The 26643-nt window shown below is 40.3% G+C and overlaps 2 protein-coding genes across 5 annotated transcripts in view; both read left to right on the top strand.

Annotated features, from left to right (window-relative positions):
- The window catches only part of ccdc17 (coiled-coil domain containing 17), a 104208-nt gene extending 80989 nt beyond the window's left edge, over positions 1 to 23219 (top strand). Inside the window, exons 18-25 of the mRNA XM_072274544.1 lie at positions 3247 to 3430; positions 5252 to 5355; positions 6613 to 6808; positions 8072 to 8087; positions 15365 to 15485; positions 17890 to 18006; positions 22101 to 22161; positions 23194 to 23219. Of these exons, the coding sequence (XP_072130645.1) occupies positions 3247 to 3430; positions 5252 to 5355; positions 6613 to 6808; positions 8072 to 8087; positions 15365 to 15485; positions 17890 to 18006; positions 22101 to 22161; positions 23194 to 23219 (825 nt within the window). The remainder of the gene's footprint in view (positions 1 to 3246; positions 3431 to 5251; positions 5356 to 6612; positions 6809 to 8071; positions 8088 to 15364; positions 15486 to 17889; positions 18007 to 22100; positions 22162 to 23193) is intronic.
- Positions 13975 to 26643, top strand: part of LOC140206313 (uncharacterized) — a 33301-nt gene continuing 20632 nt past the window's right edge. For 3 of the 4 annotated variants that reach the window (XM_072274649.1, XM_072274650.1, XM_072274647.1), the window contains exons 1-5: positions 13975 to 14092; positions 15365 to 15485; positions 17668 to 18006; positions 20111 to 20241; positions 24197 to 24409. In XM_072274649.1, the coding sequence (XP_072130750.1) occupies positions 24399 to 24409 (11 nt within the window). In that variant the 5' untranslated portion in view covers positions 13975 to 14092; positions 15365 to 15485; positions 17668 to 18006; positions 20111 to 20241; positions 24197 to 24398. The remainder of the gene's footprint in view (positions 14093 to 15364; positions 15486 to 17667; positions 18007 to 20110; positions 20242 to 24196; positions 24410 to 26643) is intronic. The other variant, XM_072274648.1, reaches the window with a different exon arrangement.

Here is a 26643-nt window from a genome sequence, read left to right as displayed (position 1 = left end):
TATTTTGGATAGCTTGGTGGCTGACATGTGCATTGGTATGGAGTTACACACAGGTCCTACTGACCAAGGAAATAAAATGGTTATTTTCATGATACTCTATTTTTATCTGCCGGGTTTTTTTTTAAACATATGAGCCTGCTTACCAATTTAAGAGCCCATGGTATAACAGAAATGTTACTGGCATGGTTAGAGCATTGGCTGATTGGTAGGAGACAGTGAGTGGGAACAAAAGTATTCTTTTCTGGTTGGCTGCCAGTGACTAGTGGTGTTTTGCTGGGGTCAGTATTGGGGCCACTTCTTTTTATGCTGAATATCAATGATTTAGATGATGAAACAGATGGCTTTGTTGCCAAGTTTGCAGATGATACAAAGATTGGTGGAGGGGTAGGTAGTGTTGAGGAAATATGTAAGCTGTAAAAGGACTTAGTCAGATTAGGAGAATGGGCAAGAAGTGGCAAATGAAATACAATGTTGGAAAATGCACGGTCAGGCCCTTTGGTATTAGAAATAAATGTGCAGACTATTTTCTAAACAGGGAAGAAATCCAAAAATCTGAGATGCAAAGGACTTGGGACTCCTTGTGTAAAACACCCTAAAGGTTAACTTGCAGGTTGAGTCTGTGGTGAGGAAGGCAAATGCAATGTTAGCATTCATTTCAAGAGATCTAGGATATAAGAGCAGGAATGTGATGCTGAGGCTTTATAAGGCACTGGTGAGGTCTCACCTTGAGTATTATGAATAGCTTTGAGCTCCTCATCTAAGAAAAGATGTGCTGGCATTGGAGAGGGTTCAGAGAAGGTTCACAAGGATGATTCTGCAAATGAAGGGGTTATTATACGAGGAACGTTTGATGGCTCTGGGCCAGTATTCGCTGGAATTTAGAAGGATGAGGGAGGATCTCACTGAAACCTTCTCAATATTGAAAGGTTTAGACAGAGTAGATGTGGAAAGGATGTTTCCCATGGTGGGAGAGTCTCGGAATTTTGCCATGGGTGGATATGAATGTTTAATTCAAGGATTACTGGCTCAAGTTTGGGGTTATTAGTTCAGTAACATAAAAGTACTATCATATCCTGCCCATTTATGAAACAGAGACATAATTTGTGTAATACTGCAATCAGTTAAACCAGATTAAACATTAAAATAATACTCTGTTCACTGCATTTCCAGAGAAGTTCCAGAGAGTATAGTTCAGAAATATGAAGATGAAAGTAAAAAAAAAAATTCTGGAATTCGCAAATAAAAACAGAACACTGGAAATTCATTGGAGGTCAGTCAACATCTGTGGGAAGATAAGTGGGAATAGTGGAAGAAGAAAGAAGAGTTTGTATAAGAGACACTGACAGTGTTCATGATTGGCTGAAGTGTAGAGTGGGATGTTTGTGGGAATACAATGAATTAAATTTTAAAGCAAGTGCCAAGGAAATAAAATTGAATTTGGGAAGCGCAATGCTAGTATGGCCTAGGGCAGATAGTTTTCATGAGAAATTGAACATAGGGTATGTAGAATATTCAGTCATGGAAAAAAATGAAGCGTTTGGAAGGATTCAGGATGGAGCTCTATCATCAAGTATGGTATTGAAAAAGGGATGTACAATGAATTTAGTGAAGTAGGAGTGGAACTGGCAATTGGATGGAATGGTATATGTTTCTGTGAAACATATCAAAATCAGAAAGAATTCTGAGTGCAGGTAGTTAAAATCTGATGAACAAGCTGTGATCCTTCAGTATGCGATATTCCATTTTCAATACAATATTATGTCTCTATGAACTATTATCTGAATCTGTGACCCCCAAAATAAAATTCTCATGAATGAATATATCAGCTGTGCGTCACTTACTGTAACATATTTACTGTAAGTCATGGTGTTGATACAACAAAGTGTAAATAAAGCTTTTGTCCTGTTGAAATAGAGGCTCCTGGTCGATTTGATGCTTCCCACTTCAGCTCCACATCCTACTTGATGGGTCCCACTTGAAATATATGAACCTAACTGCAGTATTTGTGTCATTTTCTGCTGTAAACGAGAAACTGATGACTGAATTGGTTTGGCTAGTGTGTTCTTTAAATCTTTCCCCATTTGTGAAGAGTTGTCCCATATGTGCTCATTAAAACCTTCCCCCGTCACCTTAAAAGTCAGGCCACACTTGGATTATTGTCAACAGTTTTAGGTCTCAGAAAGGTTGTGTTGTCATTGGAGAGAGTCCAGAGGAGGTTCATGGGGATGATTCTGGGAATGAAGGAGTTAACATATGAGGAATGTTCGGCAGCTTTGGGCCTGTACTCACTGGAATTTAAAAGAATGCGGGGGGGGGGGGGTGGATCTCATTGAAACCTACCTAATGTTGAAAGGACTCGATAGGGTGGATGTGGAGAGGATGTTTCCTGTGGTAGGTGTATCCAGAAATTGAGGGCCAGCCTCAAGATTGAGGGGCAACCTTTTAGATCAGAGGTAAGGAGGAATTTTTTTTTTAGCCTAGTGGATCTGTGGAATGCTTTGCCACAAAATGCAGTGGAGGCTAAGTCCATGCGTATATTTAAAGAGGAAGTTGGTCGGGTCCTGATCGGTCAGGGCATCAAAGGATATGGCGATAAGGCTGGGGTATGGGGTTGAGTGGGATCTGGGATCAGCTATGATGCAGTGCTGGAGCAGACTCAATGGGCTGAATAACCGAATTCTGCTCCTATGTCTTATGGTCTTATGGTCGAAACCTCTGCCCTCAGTTTAGATTTCACTACCTTGAGGAAAAAGACTACTCTTGAACTTATCTATGCGCCTCATAACTCTATATAAACTCACCCATCAGTTACATGCTATCCGGGGTCTCTCCTTTTAACTCAAGCCCTCTGGTCCTGGTAACACCCTTATGAATCTTTCATGCACCCTTCCCTGCTTAATGACATCATTCCTACAGCAAGGTGACCAGAACTGTACACAATGCTCCAAGTGCAATCAGAATCAAAATCAGGTTTATTATCACTGGCACGTGTTGTGAAATCTGTTAACTTAGCAGCAGCAGCAGTTCAATGCAATACATAATATAGAAGAAAAAAAACCAAAATGTATTGCATTGAACTGCTGCTACTAAGTTAACAAATTTCACGACACATGCCGGTGATAACAAGTCTGACCACCAACACTAGTGCAGCTGTAACATGATGTTCCAGCTCTTGTCCTCAGCGCCCTGAATTGATGTTTTGCCAACTGAGCCAAAAGTGACAATGCTAATTTTTTTCCCTCACAGATGTCATTCTGTGACGTGATGCCTGAAGAGGATATGATTCTGATCATCCGTTTTTACCACTGGCCAGATGGAAATGTCACAACTGCACCTTGGGACATTAACCAGAGCATGGAAAAATTAACGAAAAGTGAGGAATGGTTGGTAGCTTGGGGAGTGCTAAAACTGTCCGCACTTGCAGATTCTCGTAAGTTGATAATAATAGACAGGAGTTCTGAACATTGAAAATTCACAGCCGTTTCATGCAAGATTTGGCAAGCTTGTTTTATAATAAGTAAAATAAACATTAAAGTCAATGATCTCCTGTGGTTGCATCTATATTCGAGAAACTGAACATGGGTTGAAAGACTGCTGTGTGGAGTCCAAGGGATGACACTGAGCTTCTGGTGCCTGCCACTTCAATTCTCAATTCCTCTCCTATTCTGTGTTGTACATAGTCTCTTACACTGGTTATGAGGTTGAGGGACAGCACCTCATGTTCATCTGATCTCAAATTCAACAACTTTGGATCGCTTGCTTTCTACGTCTGTCTAAGAAAAGGTCACTGCTGCTTTGTCACCCGTCTGCGATAGTGGCAGCATGTGATCCGCTGAGCACTGCCAACAAACAGCTTTGCATTTCAGAGCAGACAGATTTTGTGCAATAATTTGATTTACTGATGCTACAGAAAGGAGATGAAGGCGAGTCAATATCCATGTTTTAAGGAGGCTGCAAGAATAGAATGAATGTTCCGAATAAAAGTTACCATCTTGTAGATGGAGTTGAGTTTAAAGTCACAGTCGTACACTACAGAAACAGCTCTTTAGCCTTTGCGTCTCTCCAAACATCCATTATTTCCTGATTCCAATCCTACATTCATTCTATTTGATCCTCCCCACATTCCATCATCTCCTCAGGTTCCATTTGCAAATACACTTGGGGTAAATTACAGTGGACTAATAATTTTAGCAGCACACCAGTCACTTTGGTTTTTGGAGGTAACTGAAGCAGCTGGAGGAAGCTCAGAGAGTCATAAGGAATGGAGCAACAAGTCTTCTAGCTGCGACATTGTGCTGTTAGTTATCAGAATAATCTTTTCTCAAGAATATTCACAGTGCAGAAGGCATAGCATAAGACATAGGACAGAATTAAACCATTTGGTTCATCGACTCCAATCTGCCATTCATGACCGATTTATTTTCACATTCGTTCTCCTTCCTTCTCTCTGTAACATTTGATGTCCACGCTAATCAAGAACCTATCAACCTCTACAGCTGTCTTTGGCAATGAATTCCACAGATTCAACACCCTCTAGCTAAAAAAAATTCCTCATCTTTTCTGTTCTAAAGGGACGTCCTTCTGTTCTGTGCTCTCTGGTCCTAAACTCTCTCACTATCAGAAACATCCTCTCCACATTCCCTCTATCTAGGCCTTTCAATATTCAATGCAATCTCACCTCATTCTTCTAAACTCCAGTGAGTGCATGCAAATGTGGCTATCACTGTGTCAATTAGATTTTAGACAGAACTGAATGTCTGTCTATGGTTATGAACGAGGAAGGGTTTATATAGAATAAGCACTGTGATAAATGACCAAATGTATTGTGAAACTAATTGAAAACATGAATTGAACTGATTAGTGGTTCAAGCCACATGGTGGCATTCTGTAACAGTCCATTTGAGAATAGAGGATCTATTTCAACATCATCATTGGATCATCTCCTGGCCTGATATACTAGAAGTGCCGCTTTTCATTCCACGCACTTTTTTTTAGTATTACCTGTTCAAGACCTGCTCTGGCAGTGTAAGTTGGGCGATGACGTTGTATTGCAGATGTTGCTTTCCAAGAAAATGCATTGTACAACTGAATGGCTTTATTTTCTTCTTTCATATCACCCACATTTTATCTTGAATTCTTTGGAATCAGCATTAGCAACCAAAGCCTGACGTGGGATAGATTATTACACTCAAGGTTCATAAATGTTATTTTTGGTACATTAAAAAAGTTTTTTTTTGTGTGTTAACTGCAGACACCTTGAAGACTCAAAGCCCTGCTGTAACATGGAACACTGGGACTCACACTGTGACATTGTTTCATGTACCTGTCCCTTCTCCTCATGATCTTCTGGTGCTGGTATGCAAGAAGTCCTCCTTCAACAATTTCCCTACCATTGCATTAAGTCAAATTTCTTCCATCAAAAAATTGTATTGTGGTAATATTAAAAGGAGACAATCAAATTGGTTCATCACTCTGCAATATCAGTGATAGTTTGTATTGTGGAGATCTTCATAGGTTTTTGAATTGCCTATATTGATAAACTATTTCCAAACCTGCTCTACACCAGCTTGACAAAGTACTAAGCTGGATATATTAAACTGTAGTATTATGCAGCTGTAGAAGAACTAAAATCATTGTCCTAATGTGACGAATTCAGTCAGACCTGATGCAAATAACGTTTCAAAGTTAATGATATAAAATCTAAATGGATAAATGGATCACCCCTTCAACTTTTCATACCTTTTAAGAGAATCATGTTTCATTGATGCCCTGGACTCCTTAGATTTTGTGTTTTATATCCTGTGTTTTTCACTAGGTTTTTTTTGTTATCATTTGCGTGATTTGCTTTTTTTTGTGTGTTGGGAGTGGAGTTTAATGTTTTTCTTTCCTTGGGTTCCATGGTTTTTCTTCGTTTTGTGGCTGTCTGTGGGGAAGAAGAACCTCAGGGTTGTATACTGCAAACATTCTTTCATAATAAATGTACTTTGAATCTTTGAATAAGAAGGAAAACCACTGAATGATTGAAGGTAATATTAGGTGAGCATTATCGCACGGCAATTGTAACTTGTTGTACAATTGTCTTTGTCTGGATCAAACTAGGTTTATAATCTCAATGCCATATTGTTGTTATGAGTGAGATTTGTCATTTAGTTATTTGTACTTCTCATCTTTTTAAAAATCTATAGTCTATCACTTTGCCAACAAGTGACCTCAGTCCTCTACTTATATTTGCTTTACTTGGTCTCCATTGTTCCTTTCCAGTCCCGAGAAGAGTCCTGAAATTTCTGATAAACAGAATGGCAAAATTTATATTTTATGTGCTAGGTTGTGCTTGATGTGACTCACATCATCTCCTTCGAGTGTATAATCTTTGTTGCCGTAAAGTCTAACAAAGCTTAAAGACTCACTGGCATGACTGTCCTGTAAGGAAAGCAAAGAAATGCACTGGTGATTGACATCCCATCCCCAGACTGCCCTGTGACCAATTTCACTTCTTCAACTATTTCCAAATGTCCCTGATAATATAATATCAGGCAAAATAGATTCAAATAACATTCATGTTACTTAATATAACTAAAATCAAATATATTCTCACTAAACTTTTCTTTCTAGGCTAAACACTCTATTCAAATGAACGGGGTTGTGCTAGAGATAAGAGATAGATCTAGCGCAAACCTTCTACTTTTGGTGCGCCCCTCCCACCAACTCTTGCATCAGAACATTTGTGCTCTGCCCTTGGACTTGGTGATGTTTTCCAGGGAGTGGAAAGGGATGCCAGAGGCACTGGCGTGTTTCACAGGTGCAACAGGTGAGAATATTCTGACCCCAGTAAAGCACCTCATTGGTCATGCTCATCTCAGCCGTAAAAATCATATATATTTTGGACCAGCAAATTGATTGTCATTTTTAATTTACTATTTATTATAATTGATAAAAAAATCAATTGTTCATAATCATTGAAAACAAAATTAGATTATCTTAGAAATATTATTTGTAAATAGAATGGAAAAATATATCCATTTGGAATAACCAAAGTTCTACTATCAAGCTTATCAGATATTAGGAAAAGCAGAAATTGGCTTCAGTTTAAAAATTATGTGACAAGCTGTCAACTTATCTTGTTTTCATGGTTGGGAAAACAGTCTGCTTGTTCTGAGGTGAAAGTGTAGCAGTTCTCATATATCGCATTCATAAAAGATGTAGCATATGGGTTGAGGCAGACTCGATGAAACCTGATTATTCTCTGATGTAAGCATATCTTTCCTCAAGCCTGGAGAACACCTGCACGACATATGGCAACCTTACGGGAATGCCACAGTACGACTCCATCTGTTCACTGGTAGCAGACCCACAGCTCTCATTGCTCCAGAATCGCCTGCTGATACAAACACAACCAAAGAATGGCCTGCTGTAAGTAGCAGCAAATTTGCTTTCAAATAACCTTTGCAACTCAGACAATTTGATTGCGTGTGTGGCATATTAAATTATAGGGGGGAAAATTGCAACTAATCTTTACCCGATGCAGGTAAACAGAAGCAATAAGCAGAGCCTTGCACTGTTGTTGGGGATGTGGGAGACACATCCATGAGGCACATGTGAATCAGACCAAGCATTTAAATGAAGGCAAGAACCTGGTTCAGGCACTCTGGATATTTGTGCCCCCATTCCCAAATACCCTTCAGTGCACAAGCAAATTTCTGCAGCAGCAAGTTTACAGACCTAAAGAATATTTTTAGTTTGCTTTCTTGAATGAACAGTTTTAATTTCTTTTGCTGCATTTATTAGCGATTTCTTTTTCATTTTTGTTTACTGGGGGCCTCTTCCACCCCCCCCCCCACCCCCTTTATTTTACTATCTACCAGTCATGGGAGTTTCACTCTGAGTTGCAGGCAAACCTACTGTGAGAATGGGTGTTTGTTTAGAATTCTTCTTTCACTCTTTGGATCAGAATTGCAAGAAGGATGCCAAGAAAATTCATCACAGTATCTGAAACAGGTGTTACAAACCTATTTTTTGTCAATCAGTGCTACATGTACAGATTTTTTAAGTGATATTTCTTCTTCTGTATTAGCTTTTGCAAGCGTGAGGTATATTTTGGAAGGTCAAATGCAAGAGGAAAGTAGACAGTGAATGGCAGTTGCCCTAGGAGTATTGATGTACAGGGGGATCTTTGGGTCTCCCTGAAAGTGACAACATTGGTAGATAGATAGGGTGGTAAAGATGTATGTCAAGCTTGCCTTTATTACAGGAAAGGTTCTAGATTCTAGCATGGATAAAACAGCGGCTGACTGGCAGGAGGAAAACAGTGGGAATAAAGGGAGCCTTTTCTGGTTGGCTGCTGATGACTAGTGCTGTTCCATGGGGGTCTGTGTTGGGACCGATTCTTTTTACATTACATGTCAGTGATTTGGATGATGAAGTTGATGGCTTTGTTGCAAAGTTTGCAGACAATATGAAGCTAGGTGGAGGGACACCACCTATGGTAGAAGAAATGAAAGGGATGATTATTTTCTACATGGAGAGAAAATACAAAAAAAATGAGTGGAGATGGATAACCAAGGATTGTTTTTGTTGGACAATGGATAGCAGTATATAAAATTGAGTGGAGTGAATAGAGTAGATGGTCAGAGTCTTTTCTCAGGGTGGAAATAACATAGAAACATAGAAAACATAGAAACGTAGAAAACCTACAGCACAATACAGGCCCTTTGGCCCACAAAGCTGTGCTAAACATGTCCTTACCTTAGAAATTACCTAGGATTATCCATAGCCCTCTATTTTTCTAAGCTCCATGTACCTATCCAGGAGTCTCTTAAAAGACCCTATCATATCTGCCTCCACCACCACCACCGCCAGCAGCCCATTCCACACACTCACCACTCTCTGCGTAAAAAAAACTTGCCCCTGACATCTCCTCTGTACCTACTTCCAAGCACCTTAAAACTGTGCCCTCTTGTGTTAGCCATTTCAGCCCTGGGAAAAAGCCTCTGACTATCCACACAATCAACGCCTCTCATCATCTTATACACCTCTATCAGGTCACCTCTCATCCTCCGTCCCTCCAAGGAGAAAAGGCCAAGTTCACTCAACCTATTCTCATAAGGCATGCTCCCCAATCCAGGCAACATCCTTGTAAATCTTCTCTGCACCCTTTCTATAGTTTCCAAATCCTTCCTATAGTGGGGTGACCAGAACTGAGCACAGTACTCCAAATGAGGTCTGACCAGGGTCCTCTAAAGCCGTAACATTACCTCTCAGTTCTTAAACTCAATCCCACGGTTGATGAAGGCCAATGTGCCATATGCCTTCTTAACCACAGAGCCAACCTGCGCAGCAGCTTTGAGTGTCCTATGGACTCGAACCCCAAGATCCCTCTGATCCTCCACACTGCCAAGAGTCTTAGCATTAATACTATATTCTGCCATCATATTTGACCTACCAAAATGAACAACTTCACACTTATCTGGGTTGAACTCCATCTGCCACTTCTCAGCCCAGTTTTGCATCCTATCGATGTCCCACTGTAACCTCTGACAGCCCTCCACACTATCCACAACAACCCCAACCTTTGTGTCATCAGCAAATTTACTAACCCATCCCTCCACTTCCTCATCCAGGTCATTTATAAAAATCTCAAAGAGTAAGGGTCCAAGAACAGATCCCTGAGGCACACCACTGGTCACCGACCTCCATGTAGAATATGACCCGTCTACAACCACTCTTTGCCTTCTGTGGGCAAGCCAATTCTGTATCCACAAATCAATGTCCCCTTGGATCCCATGCCTCCTTACTTTCTCAATAAGCCTTGCATGGAGTATCTTATCAAATGCCTTGCTGAAATCCATATACACTACATCTACGGCTCTACCTTCATCAATGTGTTTAGTCACATCCTCCAAAAATTCAATCAGGCTCGCAAGTAATGACCTGCCTTTGACAAAGCCATGCTGACTATTCCTAATCATATTATGCCTCTCCAAATGTTCTTAAATCCTGCCTCTCAGGATCTTCTCCATCAACTTACTGACTACTGCAGTAAGACTCACAGGTCTATAATTTCCTGGGCTATCTCTACTCCCTTTCTTGAATAAAGGAACAATATCTGCAACCCTCCAATCCTCTGGAACTTCATCTGTCCCCATTGATGATGCAAAGATCATTGCTAGAGGCTCATCAATCTCCTCCCTCGCCTCCCACAGTAGTCTGGGGTATATCTCATCCAGTCCCAGAGACTTATCTAACTTAATGCTTTTCAAAAGCTCTAGCACATCCTCTTTCTTGATATCTATATGCTCAAGCTTTTCAGTCTGCTGTAAGTCATCCTTACAATCGCCAAGGTCCTTTTCCGTAGCGAATACTGAAGCAAAGTATTCATTAAGTACTTCCACTATCTCCTTCAGGTCTATACAGACTTTTCCACTGTCACACCTTTGCAGAATTCCACGCAAATATCCCTTAAAGATTTGCCACATTTCTGCCGTACCTTTCCCTGAGAACATTTGTTCCCAATTTATACTTCCAAGTTCCTGCCTGATAACTTCATATTTCCCCTTACTCTAATTAAACACTTTACTAACTTGTCTGTTCCTATCCCTCGCCAATGCTATGGTAAAGGAGATAGAATTATGATCACTTTCTCCAAAATGCTCTCCCACTGAGAGATCTGACACCTGAGCAGGTTCATTTCCCAATACCAGATCAAGTACAGCCTCTCCTGTTGTAGGCTTATCTACATATTGTGTCAAGAAACCTTCCTGAACACACCTAACAAACTCCATCTAATCCCCTTGCTCTAGGAAGATGCCAATCAATATTTGGGAAATTAAAATCTCCCACCACGACTACCCTTTCCAGAATTTGTCTCCCTATCTGCTCCTCTATGTCCCTGTTACTATTGGGTGGTCTATAAAAATCACCCAGTAGAGTTATTGTCTCCTTCCTGTTCCTAACTTCCACCCACAGAGACTCCTTAGACAACCCCTCCATGACTTCTTCCTTTTCTGCAGCCATGACACTATCTCTGTTCAGGAGTGCCACGCCCCCACCTCTTTTGCCTCCCTCCCTGTCCTTTCTGAAACATCTAAAGCCTGGCACTCTAAGTAATCATTTCTGCCCCGAGCCATTCAAGTCTCTCTAATGGCTACAACATCATAGCTCCAAGTACTGATCCACGTTCTAAGCTCATTCACTTTGTTCATGATACTTCTTGTATTAAGATAGACATACCTCAAACCGTCAGTCTGTTCTCTATAACCTGCCTTATCTCCCTCTCACACTGCCTACAAGCTTTCTTCATTTGTGAGCCAACCGCCTCTTCCTCTGTCTCTTCAGCTTTGTTCCCAACCCCCAGCAGTTCTAGTTTAAACTCTCCCCAAAAGCCTTAGCAAACCTCCCTGCCAGGATATTGGTCCCAATGATCCAGAAATCTGAATCCCTGCCCCCTTCTCCAATCCCTCAGCCATGCATTTATCCTCCACCTCACTCTATTCCTATACTCACTGTCATGTGGCAGAGGCAGTAATCCCAAGGTTAATACCTTTGAGGTCCTACTTCTCAGCTTCTTTCCTAACTCCCTGTAGTCTGTTTTCAGGACCTCCTCCCTTTTCCTACCTATGTCGTTGTTACCAATATGTACCACGACCTCTGACTGTGGTACTTATTGTTAAGGGGGACAACCACAGGGGTACACTCTAGTATCTGACTCTTGTCCTTCCCTCTCCCGAGTTACCCACTTATCCATCTCCCGAGGCCCCAGTGTGACTACTTGCCTGTAGCTCCTCTATCACCTCCTCACTTTCCCTGACTAGATGAAAGTCATCAAGCTGCATCTCCAGTTCCCTAAGGAGCTGCAGCTCGACACACCTGGCACAAATGTGGCCATCTGCGAGGCTGGGAGTCTCCCAGACATCCCACATCTGACACTCAATACAGAACAACAGCCTCACAGACATACTTCCTATTCCTCACAAGTAGCTTACCTCGCCTCAACCTGTTATCACCAAAGCCCTGTTGAACCCAAGCCCTCCTACTCTGACTCCCTGTACTTTACACCAGCTCTATAAAGGTGTCTTTTTTAAAATCCTACCCTCCGGTCTAACTCGCCGACGTCCACACGCTTGCACAGTCGTGCCTCGATCAAACCACTGAGGAAAAAAACTGTCTTTTGTAAAATCCTTCCCGCCCAGTACTAGATAGCAGAAGTTTAAGGCAAGAGGGAAAATTTTAAGTGAGGTGTGGGAGAAAACTATTTTTCACAGAGGGTGGTAGAGTTGGTGGAAGCAGATATGACAGCAACAGTTCACAGACATTTTGATAAATACATGAACAGCTGGGGAACAGTGGGATATTGTGCAAGCAGATGGAATTGGGTTGGCAGACACAAGGCCTGTTCATGTGCTTTATCGTTCTAGACTTACTACTGTGCTTCTGAGTCAGACAAAAAGTGAAGGTCAGGGTTGGATGAGCCAAGGAAGTAGGTCTCTGGAATAGGAGTGTGGATAAAAAGCAAGGGAGGTTTTGGTGGGGTGGAAAGTCAAGGAAAGCAAGCCCAGTGATTGGGTGGATAAAGAAAGCTGAGGCGTACATCAGGTTTCCAGGGAAGGTGGAGCTGGGAATGAGGAGAAACAGATTCAATGACAGGGGCATGGAATGAAGGTGAAGGTCAAGATCCAGGACATGCATGGTAGGTCAGGGAATAGGGGAAGAGAATGTCACCTATTTTTAATTTATTTACATACTATTTCATTTATTGTGATCTGGATATCACTGACAATGCCAGCATTGCCCATCTCTAAATGCCCTTGATAAAATTGTTAAGCTGCTGTGGTTCCTTTCTTGAACGTCCTCCTACACTGATGTCAGGGAGGGAGTTCCAGGATTTGGATGTGTAAACAAGATGGAACAGTGATACCTTTCCACGACAAGATGGTGTGGAGCTTGTGCGAGAACCTGTAGGTGGTGGTGTTCTGTGCGCTGACTGTCCTTGTCATTCATCAAGGTAGGGGTCAAGCAACATGCCAACACAGAATGCTGTCAAGGAGGATTATCACCAGGAAAAAAAGAGAGAAACTTTAGTTCCTAAGTAACAAGCATTACCAAAGCAAAGGCAAAAGGAATTGCCTTTTCACAGATCCCCATACGCCATCCTTTGATGCCCTCTCCAATCAGGATGCCCTTGTCCATTTGTCCCGCCCAACTGATCTCCCTCCTGGCATTAATCCTTGCAAATGGAACAAGGGCTACACCTGCTCCCTCACTACTATTTAGGGCCCCAAACAGTCCTTCAGGTGAGGCAACACTTCACCTGTGAGTCTGTTGGGGTCATCTACTGTATCGGCTGCTCTGGGTGTGGCCTGTTTTATATCAGTGAGCCCTGACATAGATGGGGAGACTGCTTTGCTGAGCACCTATGCTCTGTCCACCAGAAAAAGTAGGAACTCCCAGTGGCCACCCATTTTAATTCCACTTCCCATTCCCATTCTGACATGTCAGTCCATGGCTTCCTCTACTGTCACAATGAGGCCAGACTCAGGTTGGAGGAGCAACACCTTACATTCTGTCTGGGTAGTCTCCAACCTGATGGCCTGAACATCAAGTTGTTGAACTTCTGGTAACGGCCCCCCTTCACCAATCCCCATCCCCTTTTCCTTCTCTCACCTTAACTCCTTGCCTGCCCATCACCTCCCTCTGGAGCCCCTCCCTCTTTTCTGTCTTCCATGACCTTCTGTCTTCTCCTATTAGATTCTCCCTTCTCCAGCCCCGTACCTCTCTCTCCAATCAACCTCCCAACCCTTTACTTCACCCCTTTTCTTTTCTTCCAGTTCGGATCAAGGGTCTAGGCCCGAAATGTCGACTGTTTACTGTTTTCCATAGATGCTGCCTGGCCTGGTGAGTTCCTCCAGCATTTGATGTGTGTTTCTTTTATAACTTATATTTAGCCTGTCTACGTACATCATGCAAGACAATCGCCACCATCTTTGCCATTTACTGGAGGTGATGGATTTGACCTGTATATCGATGGGGCGCGATTCCTCCCAGATGCTGTCACCATCAGCAGAGTTACTGGCCGTATGTTTGACCGGAACTATAACCAGTGAGCACAGATTGTTTTGTGCAAGAGCAGTAATTTTTAAGCTTGGGGTAGAAAATGCCATCAATTTTCATTTTAGTACCTATTTTCTTTTAATCTACTGTTATGATTAGACTTTTGCAGTGTATTTGGCTTTTGCTTTTTCCATGATGAGAGACTGCTGTTGTATTTTTATATTTCAATGGGGGCCTCTAGTGGTAACAGACTTGACAAATGTTCCGGACAGATTCCAGCAATGGAAAGCTTTAGGTCCAATCTACCTAAACGCCACTGGCAATATCCAGGTGTAATTATAACTTTTTTGCGGAGGTGGTCATCCATCAAGGCTAGAATCCCTCCAAAAATTATAGGGCTAATTATCAGTGTTTACAATTGAGCTTCCTGTATTTGCTTCCTTATGAGGGCTGCATTGATTTGGTCAACTCAGTGTTTTTTAAGCCATGAATTGGCTTGAGCAGCTGTTATTTTACAGAATAATTCAGCCATGAATTCCTCTCAAAATAAGCATTGAATTATCTGTTGATAGTGGCTGACTGATCTTATTAAGGAAACATGACCAGTTGGACAAGGCATTGGATGATGAAATTACAGAGTTCCAGGAGGCGAGAAGAAAAAATTGGGGGATACAGCATGCTTAGTTTCTGGCAAAACTTTATAAACGTTAACTTTATTTGATAGTTCTCCCTTGTCTTTACCAGTGTAAAAGTATTAAGCAGTTTAGTTATGAAGCAGTTGAATTACACTGTTGCCATAAATTATATGTTAAAATCAACTAATATCAACTGCATCTTAAAATCAATGGAATCCTGGAGAAACACAATAAACATTTTTTCTGTACAGCAAATGTGCAAATTTAAACTTAAGGCATGTGGTTAGAACTTCCAGTTGGTTTCAAATATTCACAATTTTCGATCATTTTTCCTGAGCTTCTGAGAGTCCATCACTTTCATTTGGACGCGCAGCAGAAGTGAAAGTCCATCCAAAGCCACGTCACAATATTCAAATCTGTTGACTTAATTTTTCTTTTGCCCGAAGAAGACTGGACACTTTTCCCTTACCTCTTATATGATGGAATAAGAAATTCAGAGATAATTAGTAATGTGTTCTGTTTTAGAAATGTGTATTAAAAGGGCTACCCACTGACTGGTGTTGCTAAGTGAATGTATTTCTCAACTGATAAACATTAAAATTACAGTGAAACTCACATTTATCAATTATATACTACTTCACATAAAACATATCTTCCTTCATCTTTTTACTTCCATTTTGTCAAAGAATTGGTCCAAGCATATCTTCGGGGATTGATCTGAACAGTAACATATTTGAGCCCTTTTACAATCAACGTGTTAAATTCAGGAACCCTCGGATGCCACCATCAGCTACGTTACTACTTAAGGTAATTGCAAATTCATAGGTATTTACTGCATATTGACAGAAAAATAACCACAATGTGCAATGGAATATGTGGAAATCAAGTATATATCTACTGGGTGTTAATCCAGTAGATTAATGTCAGAAAATGAAAGCAGGATTCGATTTAACACACAAATTTAATACGGGGCAGTAAATAGAATGCTTAATTATATTGCTTGGAACATAACAAAACTGTAGACCAAAGGAATTAGTGAACATGTATATTATTGAAGTCTGCTTGAAGCAGGTGGACAACTCACACTTCCGAAGTGAAAGTTGAAAGATCACAGTGAACACTTCAGTCAGCTGATCAGCACAAGTCTTTAGTAATTGGTCAGGTACCCCATCTGGACTGGATGCTTTCCATGGTTTTACCCTCCTGAAGGATGCTTGCACGTTGGCCTCAGGGACTGAAATCACAGGGTCATTTGGGGCTGTGGAAGTTCATGGAAGTGCCTCCATGTTTTAACGGTCAAAGCGGGCACAAAAGGCATTGAGCTCATCTGGGAGAGAAGCTCTGCTTATCACCTGTGTTGCCTGGTTTTGTATGATTCTGAAATCATACTTTTCTCACTTAACGACCTTAGCTTGAACAAGATCTGCTTAAATTTAGTGTGTGACTGTGATGGTTTATTCCCAGTTTTGGAAGGCTCTGTTTGTGAAATCTACTTGCAATGTTGTTGTTCCTAAAGAGCAGATTGCTAGGAATGATGAGTTAAATGTCAGAATCAGAATGTCGAGAGTTTGAGGGAAGAGTTTTCAGAGTTCTAAAAGAAAGAAGATGATGATTATAATCCACAGAAATAATTTTGAGGATCAGAAATAAAACTATTTAACACTTTGAACTTAAGAACATGAGTTTAAGATTCAAATGATTGAAATTGTAGTTGATTTGCCAAGATACAGAGACGAGCTTATCCTGCATGTTGTTAAATATTTGGGGAAGAGAACACAGAATGGAAATGAAATCTAAAAAATATCTCTCTGGAATAGATTAACAGAAATTTGAGCTTACCGAGACTTCTAAAAACTGTTAATAAAATGATTCAAAGGGCAAAAGAAATAGATGAGATATACAGGGGCAATTCACTATAGAAGCAAAGAGGGGCATGATTATGTACAGACTCATTGGAGCACTATATTTACTTTTAGACACCCTAGCAAAGGATAATAGCCTCATTTTAAAAGTGCTTACTGTATTACCTGACTCCATGTTGGAAATGAGAGGATAGTGGTGTAATCTTGTGTTGGAATTTTTTATCTATGTTCATTAGAGCAGTGAACAATGGAAAAACAATAAATACTTTGGGATTTGAAATTGGAATTATGATTGTCATGTGTATTGTGATACAGTGAAAAACCTGTCTTGCCTACTGTTCGTACAGGTCAGATGATTATACAGTGCATTGAGTTAGAACAAGGAAAAACAATAACACCATTATCCTAAATAACGATGCAGATATAGTATAAAAGCTACAGAGTAAGTGCAGAGCAGGTAAACAATAAGATGCAAAATCATAACAAGGTCAACAGTCCAACTTATCTCACTAGGGGACTATTTAATAGACTTATAACAGTACGGTAGAAGGTGTCTATATACTTTAGCCTGGTCTATATACTTTAACCTGATCTCTAACTGGTGATCGATACCTATCAAACTAGCTTACAAAGAAAGTGTAAAAGAATCAATGTTAAAGTGGATGGAAAGGGTGGAAGATTGTTTGAACAGTGGCATTACAGGCTAATTGGAGCCTTTATGCTTGATAAAAGTGCAAATGCAGGTCAAGAACAAACAGAAAATGGTTCATTTTTAGATTTCTAATGCCTATGTGATACTTTCAAATTGAGTATTAATGCATGATAATCTATTGATGGTAAAACTAGGTGCTGACATATGTAATAATGAATCCCAGAATGTGATTTTTACAATGGTAGTATTTTTGCATGTGGTATTCATAATGACTCTCAAGAGGTCCTGAGCATGTGTTTCCATTTCCAACTGGATGATATATCTGCTTTGTAATGGTGGAGTAAGTAAATGGAACTGATACTATTACTACATAGTTCAGGAACAAAAGACCACAGATTTTAAAATCTGGGTGGAAGACACAAAGGTGATTGTTTTTTAAAACTCAATGTAATGATCTGCTATTCACTCCTCATAGATTTTGTTGCTACAGAGCCCATCAGTATATTTACAAGAGTCATTTGAGAGAAGATCACTTGCAGGACTATGAGGAAGAGCAAGGAAATGGGACAGATGGGAGATCTCTGCCAGAAGTTGGCATGCACTGTGGGCTCATGATTCCAAGATTCCAAGCAACATTTTTCAGAAGCCTCCAATGTGCTAAATGCTTATATTTTTCATTAAATGTGATGTTCCCTAGGTTTACACCATTGACAGATTCAGTTTGAAGTTGGTTTTGATTGGCTGGGCAGCTCTAAATGTCTTTGTGGAGTCAGGCAATGAAAGGGCCCCAAATGTGGATTCTGGAGTGGTTCAGGTAAATAATATCTAATGCACAGAATGAGATTGAAGTTTACAGAATTAAATATTATTGTAAGGTTTATTGCCATTCCACTAATAAAATTGTTACATTTAAAATCTTATTATTGTCCAATATTTTTTGATGGGAAGGGCAAAATGATCCAGTCTATCGATGTTACTTCTATTTCCCTGTTCCTAGTTCCCTCTTCAATCTCTTCCACATGATCTTAACTGCATTTTACAGGAGCACCATTGAGAGCATCCTGACAAGTTGCATCTCCATCTGGTATGGGAGCAGTTGAGCATCGGACCAGAAATCCCTACAAAGGACTGTGAGAACAGCTGAGAGGATCATAGGGGGTCTTGCTACTATCCATTAGGGACATTTATCAGGAGCACTATGTACACAGGCACTTAGTATTATTAAGGATCCCACCCATCCATCCAACATCCGCTTTGACTTTCTACCATCAGGCAGGAGACTCCAATGCAGGAAAACAACAATAGTCAGGATACAAAACAGTTTCTTCTCCAGGCTATTAGGCTTCTGAGCTCCCTGCCGCAATGTATTCAAAGTGTTCCTGATTAATCTGTTCTGTACCTTACAATATTTAACATCAATGCACTTCAGCTTGTTATTTATGTGTGATTCATCTGTAGATCTTATCTTTACCTTCATAAGTTATTGTGTGTTACGTATACTACAGTACCGTGCTTTACACCCTGGTTCAGAGAAACCTTGTCTAGTTTCCATATTCATTTTATGGTGTATATGTTACATACATGTGTATAGTTAAATGATAGTAAACTTGACTTGAGCTGTTCACGAAAGGATTATTTGCTAAATTATTTATGAAATCTCTTCCACTCTTCCTCTTTTCTCTCTCCCCCATTTTTATCAGCCTTTGAAATTAAACATTGGGCTTTCAAAAAGAAACAACCAGTGGGCACTCGATACTAATAGCCAGTGCACACTCCAGTGCTTGAGATCTAATTATATTCAGTAAAACAAGTCCAGTTCCATTCGAACATTGCAGAGCAATAATACAACATGTAGTGCTACTGTATTAATGTTCCTTTCACCTTCTTACCCTTTCACTTTGAACAAAGGAGCTTTCTTGTCCTCCTTTGTACTCGTAACTTGCACGGATTGTTTATTGTGCTAATTTTACAATGATACCAAGTACTGTACTATAATGATTTTGGCCTGATTCCATGTCTTTTGGCTGAATAAAACAGAAGCATTCAAATCATGTGGCTTTGAACATGAATAGTGAATGTCAAGTTCTAATTGACAAAGCAGATCTTTGGTGCTCCAGGTGACACTCAATGGATGTCTTTGAAAAAGTGTTACAGGACCGTAGACCTGATAGGTTGACATAAAATTCGAGTGCATCATTTTCTGCTGGTGGCGTTATGCCTCCCCAGTCCTGTTCAACTTGTAATTTTTTTAGTCAACAATCATCACAGTTTTAAAAACATTTCTGTGCAGAGAAAATTTCATTGATCTTGGTAACAGTCTTGTGGGGGGAAAAGACAAATTCTTGATTATCAATCTGAATTATTATTCACACAAGCATTTTGAAGGGTATTTGACGATTTATCACTAAAAGTTATCCTTCAAATTTAATGGCTTTCGTAGCAATAAATCTGTATAACTGAAGGGAGTGAATTAATAGAACCACAGTTAGCTTTGATGGAAACAGATCTCATCTGTTTACTGCTGAGACTGAGTTGAGGTGCAGAGGGGGAAGATAACAGTACTCTCAATACAAATATTGCCTGAGCTTTCATTGAGAGATGCAGGAAAGTCAGAATTGTGTACTTAATTTTGTGTGAAAACCAATCAAACGTGTATGAACAAGGTTATATTCACATGTTCAAGTGCTTTATACACAAATAAGATTAACTGCACAATCCTGATATACCTGACCCCAGCAAATCTCACAGATTAAAATGGAAAACTGACACTGGAAAATCTATAGTAAAAGCAACATTGCTCCATTTGTATACATTAGTTACTCAAAGTTCATTTTTATATTTCACTTTTGCTATCTTTCATATCATGTTTTTTATTTCATTATTTCATGTTTTGAATTTTTTTTACTTTGGAAATCCAGCTGACCTTTTCCAAATATATCACCCTGATCTGACGGATCTCACTGAACGAAGGAGCACACCAGCTGCGGTTGTATTATGATGGACCTGACCCAGATAAGCCATTATCAGTCAATGCCCTTACAGTAGGAAGGTGAGTCTCATTTCAGTGCTTCAAAATGTTGCAATGGCAACATGAGTATGAAACACACACAAAACGCAGGAGGAACTCAGCAGGTTGGGCAGCGTGGAGAGGAATAAAGATATGGCATTTTGGGCCCAGACCCTTCGTGAGTTCTGATGCTTCATGCACCCATGCTGAGCTCATCAATTTCATCAGCTTTGCTTCCAACTTCCTCTCTGCCCCTAAATTCACTTGGTCCATTTCTGACACCTCTCTTCCCTTTCTTGATCTATCTCTCTTCATCTCTGGAGACTGTCTACTGACAACTTTTATAAACACAAACACGAAGAAATCTGCAGATGCTGGAATTTCAAGCAACACACATAAAAGTTGCTGGTGAATGCAGCAGGCCAGGCAGCATCTATAGGAAAAGGTACAAAATCTGGGAGATCATTTCGCTGAACACTTACACGCTGTCTGCCAGAGAAAGCAGGATCTCCCAGTGGACACACATTTTAATTCCACGTTCCATTCCCATTCTGATATGTCTATCCACGGCTTCCTCTACTGTAAAGATGAAGCCACACTCAGGTTGGAGGAACAACACCTTATAGTCCGTCTGGGTAGACTCCAACCTGATGGCATGAACATTGACTTCTCAAACTTCCGCTAATGCCCAACCTCCCCCTTGTACCCCATCCGTTATTTATTTATATACACACATTCTTTCTCTCTCTCTCTCTCTCCCTCTCCTTTTTCTCCCTCTGTCCCTCTCACTATACCCCTTGCCCATCCTCTGGGCTTTTTCCCCCTCCCCCTTCCACTTTCAAATCTCTTACTAGCTCTTCTTTCAGTTAGTCCTGATGAAGGGTCTCGGCCCAAAACATCGACTGTACCTCTTCCTAGAGATGCTGCCTGGCCTGCTACATTCACCAGCATCTTTTATAAACATACTGATTCCCACAGCTATCTTGGTTATACCTCTTCCCACACCATCTCCTGTAAAAATGTTATTCCCTTTTCTCAGTTTAGGGATGTATCGGCAAAAACATCTTTACCTCTCCCCTCCCAACTCTCCACATTCCACAGGAATCACTCCCTCCATGATTCCCTTGTTCATTCGTCCTTCCTCATTAATCTCACTCCTGGCACATATCTCTGCAAGCAACAGAAATGCTATATCTGCCCGTTTACCTTCTCTCTTAGCTCTATTCAGGGCCCCAAATAACCCCAAGCAACACTTCACCTGTAAATGTGTTGGGGTTTTCTATTGTGTCCTGTGCTCCTGATGTGGCCTTTCTACATTGGTGAGGACCGACATAAACTGGGGACTGCTTTGTTGAGCACCTCTGCTGCATCCGCAAACCATTTTAATTCCCATCCCCATTCCTGGAGCAACACCTCATATTTTGTCTAGGTAGCCTCCAACCTATGGCATGAACATCAATTTTTCCTTACAGTATTTTTTTCTCTCCCTTCCCTCTTCTTCTATTCCTCACTCTGGCCTCTTACCTCTTCTCATCTGCCTATCACGTCCCTTGGTGACCCTCCTTCTTCTCTTTCTCCCGTGGTCCACTCTCCTCTCCTAGCAGATTCAGTCTTCTACAGCCCTTCACCTTTCCCACCCATTTGACTTCACCTATAACCTTCTGGCTGGTCCTCCTCCTCCTCCCCCCACGTGTCCTCCCACTAGCTTTTCAGTCCTGAAGAAGAGTCTTGGTCCGAAACGTTGACTGTTTATTCATTTCCATAGATGCTGCCTGACCTGCTGAGTCCTTCCATCATTTTCCGCTTGTCGCTCTGGATTTCCAGCATCCGCAGAACCTCTTGTGTTAATGAAAGGGTATTGTTATGACCTTGCTGTTGAAATTTGTATTTGTGTTCATTAGTGCAATGGAGACAAAATAAATGTTTTGATGGGATTTGGAATTGGAAATATTATTGTCACAGGTAAAAGTATAATCCTTTTTTTTGCATACAGATTATGCAGATCAGATGATTACACCGAGCATTGAGGTAGAGTAAGGTAAAACAATAACAACGCAGAATAAAGAGCAACAGTTGTAGAAAAGAAGAGCGCTGCAGGTAAACAATAAGGAGCAAATCATAATGGGGTAGATTGTGAGGTCAGGAGTTCTATTTATCATACTAAAGAACTATTTAATAGTTTTATATCCGTGGGGTGGAAACCTGGTGGCATGTGCGTTCAGGCTTCTGTATCTTCTGCCTGATGGAAGAGAGGTGAAAAGAGAATGTCCAGGGTAAGTGGGGGGTCTTTGATTATGTGTTATTGATGCAGTGAGAGGTATAAACAGAGTCTATAGAAGAGAGTCTGGTTTCTGTGATGTGCCGAGCTACGTCAACACTATCTGCAGTTTATTATAGTCAGGTGTAGAACAGTTGCTATACCAAGTGGTTCTGCATCTACATAGGATGCTCTCTGTGGTACATTGATAAAAATTGGTAAGGGTCAACAGTGATATGCCAAATTTCTTTAGCCTTCTGAAGAAATAGAAATGCTGGTCAGCTTTCTTGGCTGTGATGTGTATGTGATTGGAGCTCAGGACAGGCCTTTGGTGATGCAGGAAATAATCAAATATATTTATGATAACTCTGAAATTTGAATTGAGGGAGGCATACAGTATATGTAGTTACTCCTCAAAGCATAAAGAGAAATTAGAAAGATTCTTGATTAGAAAGAGTCCTGATGTAGGGTCTCAACACAACGCATCAACTACCAGTCCCAATGGAAGGACCTCAACTGGAAATGCTGATATCCCTCCAGCACTTTGTTTTTTGTTCCAGATTGAAGCATCTGCAGTTTCTTGTGTTTCCTCATATGCTAGGTTGATAACACAAACACATCTTGCAAGTTGCTTTTAAAATTGTGTGAGTCAATTTTAAAACTGTTTTGCACGCATGAAGAAAGGTTGAAATATAAAACCTGACTTGAATATAATACGGAATTGTCTACTTTTGCAGACATCCTACGTCTCAGTATGTGTTGACACATAGAAGCATTGATTAAGTGGGACTAGAAGGGATGCTAAAAAACCAAATATTCTTTTTCACTACTACATCAGAACGAATGCTTCTGGGAATCTCAGCAGATTCACAAACATGATAAAATCATGATGGAAATATAAAGCAACACACACAAAATGATGGGGGAACTCAGCGGCCAGTCAGCATCTTTGGAAAAGAGTAAACAGCCGAGGTTTCAGGCTGAAACCCTTCCCAGCAGATTTTTTTTCTGTTTTCCTCTCCTTAACCTGTAGATATTGCAACCAATTCACTTGTGATAAGTAGAATCACAGAGTGGCCTCAGATTCAATTGGTGGTCATCTGTTTATTCAGTGCTCCAAATTTAATTTACATATGGCAACACTTTCTTTCTCAACTTGGTATGTAGCTTGCCACACAATGCAATTGGTCTTAATCAAAGATCGTCGACTAAGTTAATAATAACGTTCATTACTAATCCTTCATGTTTGGGAGTCTAGTTTGAATATAATCAGCACAATAAAGACCTTGACAAAATTCTGGTGAGGCCTCATATGGGCTAATATACCAACTCTGGACAACTTGATTTATGAAGAATATCTGTATAAATCATGCAGAAGGCTTGAGAAATTAGATTCTGTTCCTTAGAGTTTTGATAGTGGATTTGAAGTGAAAGAAAGCTCCTTCCAGTGGCAGAAATATTGATGATCAAAGGGCACAAATCTGAGGTGACTGGGAAATATGGTGATATGGGAAAACATAATCTCTAATACATTATTTGAAAATGTGGTAGAAGAAGGATAAATAATAAAATCCAGAATTGAATTGGGTTTGAAAGTACAGTATGAATGAGTAGGAAAATCACAAATAGTACTAGCAATCGGATAGTTATTTTTCAAAAAGCAGACACATGCATGATAGTGCTGAACCAACACTGTCACCTCTAGAAGGCCACATCCAAACACATTTTCTTTCCTTTTAGGAACATTCCGTGTGCTACATTACTGGTGAGATTGGTGAAGGTACAAACTGACAAGAACCTCCAAGTCTTTGAGAGAGACAAGGTACCCAAAAGTGAATGGATTAAACTTGGCCTTTTCCAGCCAAGGCCAAACTATGAAGATAAGGTATACTACTTGGATAAGGCCAGACCAACCACAGGTGAAAGTAATCTGTACAATGCCATGGTTAACAGGTAAGACAGCTGAAAATTCTTTGTATTTTAAGATTAAAAAAAAACATTCTTACTATATATGACAGTAATTTGGAAGTGGATTAATTGTGGTTATTTTATACATTTGCAATCTGATATTAAAATCAATAAGGTAAGTTTTTAGGTTAGTCTTCAAAAATTATCTGACTTATCTCTCTGTAAGTATGTTAGTTAATTTGCTTTATTGTGTTACTTTTCCTTATGAATTATAAGGATGTTATATTCAAAAAAGAATGAGATATAAACTTGGTCACAGGTATTAAACTATATAATTATTATATTGAGTACTACTGACTTCAATGGATCATTGAAGTTTAGTGCACAGTCGGCACATATAACAATGCGGCCAGAGACTTTATACTCTGACGCCTATTAATGCAAAAATAGATAAATTGCCAGATGTAATTAAATTTTCTGTTGCCATTCTCACTTTTCAAAGTCAGTCAAGCTCTTTTCTGGCTTCAATAACAGTGCCCGATCTTTTCATTTTATCCTTCATATTAATGTGATTAAAAAAATACTAAGGCTTGTGAAAGTGCATTTATCCCAGGTTAGGGCTGATAAGATTGCAACAAGTCATGATTGTATTTTCAGTCAGATTCTAGTTCTGTTGATTGAGTTCCATCTTCATCAATGCTTGGAGCTACCAAACAATGAGGAAATTTGCCTAAGCATAAAAAAAAGCAGTGGAGATCCAATCAGCTAATTACTGCCTATTGTGAAACATCAGTAAAATGATGAAATCGAGAAGCCAACAACCTGCTTAGTCATACCCAACTTGAAATTTGTCAGGACCACTGGGCTCTTGATCTCATAACAACCTTGATCCAAATAAGAGCAAGGGACCAAATTCCACAAGTGAAGTGAAAATGATTGCCCTTGACATCAAGGCAGTCTTTGGAAATTTGTGGCTTCAAGGCAAATAAGCAATATGAGGGGACCAAAGCAATGGTTGGAATTGGACTTTGCACAAAGGAAGATGGTGGTTGGAACTCTGAGGTCCAGGACATCGCTGCAAGAATTCATCGCTGATCTTTGTCCAACAGTATGGTTAGAAAAGGAGATGAACAATATTCATTCTGATTTACCACTGAATTGATTAGAGATCCAAGTGACTGCTGATGCTGCCATCAGCTTGAGGAACTCTGAGTCAGGCAGCAACTGTGAAGGCAAAAAGGACAGTTGACGTTTTGATTTTTTTAAACACAATTAATCAGTTCGCCCCTACATACAAACAGATCTAGACAATTTTTCAGTTTAATTAAGTGGCAAATAACATTCATATCATGAAAGTGCTATACAATGACTCTCCCTCAATAAGACTTTATGAAGGGCTGGTGAGGCCTCAGTTGGAGTATTTTGAGCAGTTTTAGGACCCATTATCTTAGAAAGGATGTGCTGAAACTGGAGAGGGTTCAAAGGAGGTTCATGAAAATGATTTGTGGTTTGAATGGCTTGCCATATGAAGAGCATTTAATGGCTCAGGGACTATATTCACTAGAATTCAGAAGAATGAGGGGAGACCTAATTGAAACCTATTGAATTGTGAAAGGGCTTGATAGTGTGGATGTGGAGAGGATGTTTCCTATGGTGGGATAGTCTAAGACCAGAGGTCACAGCTTCAAAATAGAGGGGTGTCCTTTTAGAACAGAGATGAGGAGGAATTTCTTTAGCCAGAGAGTGGTGAATCTGTGGAATTTATCTTTATATATATTTAAGGCAGAGGTTGATGGATTCTTGATTGGTCAAGGGATGAAGGGATATAAGGGAATGCAGGAGATTGGAGCTGAGAGGAAAAACGGATTAGACATGATGAAATGGTGGAGCATATACAATGGGCCAAATGGCCTTTATTGTCTTATAAAGGGGAGTATAACCATCTACATTTGCTTTTCTCATGAGCGGTTTCCAATGTATCCACTTCTACCACTACTCCTGGCAACACATTCCATGAACCCACAACTCTGTGTAAAAACCTTATTTCTGACATTCTGCCTATACCTTCCTCCAATCATCCTAAAATTATGCCTCCTCATATTAACTAATTCCACCCCAAAAGTCTCTGGCTATCTACTCCATCTATGCCTCTTGTCATTTCGTACACCTCTCACCTTCCTACACTCCAGAGACGAAAAGCACCAGCTTGCTCAATCTTTCCTTATGAGACATGCTCTGTAGTCCTGGCAGCATTCTGGTAAATCTTCTCTGTACCCTCC

The sequence above is a fragment of the Mobula birostris genome, chromosome 12 (assembly GCF_030028105.1).
Source record: "Mobula birostris isolate sMobBir1 chromosome 12, sMobBir1.hap1, whole genome shotgun sequence".
NCBI lineage: Eukaryota > Metazoa > Chordata > Chondrichthyes > Myliobatiformes > Myliobatidae > Mobula > Mobula birostris.
The sequence above is the reverse complement of the archived record's forward strand: the minus strand, read 5'-3'. Positions and strand labels throughout refer to the sequence as shown.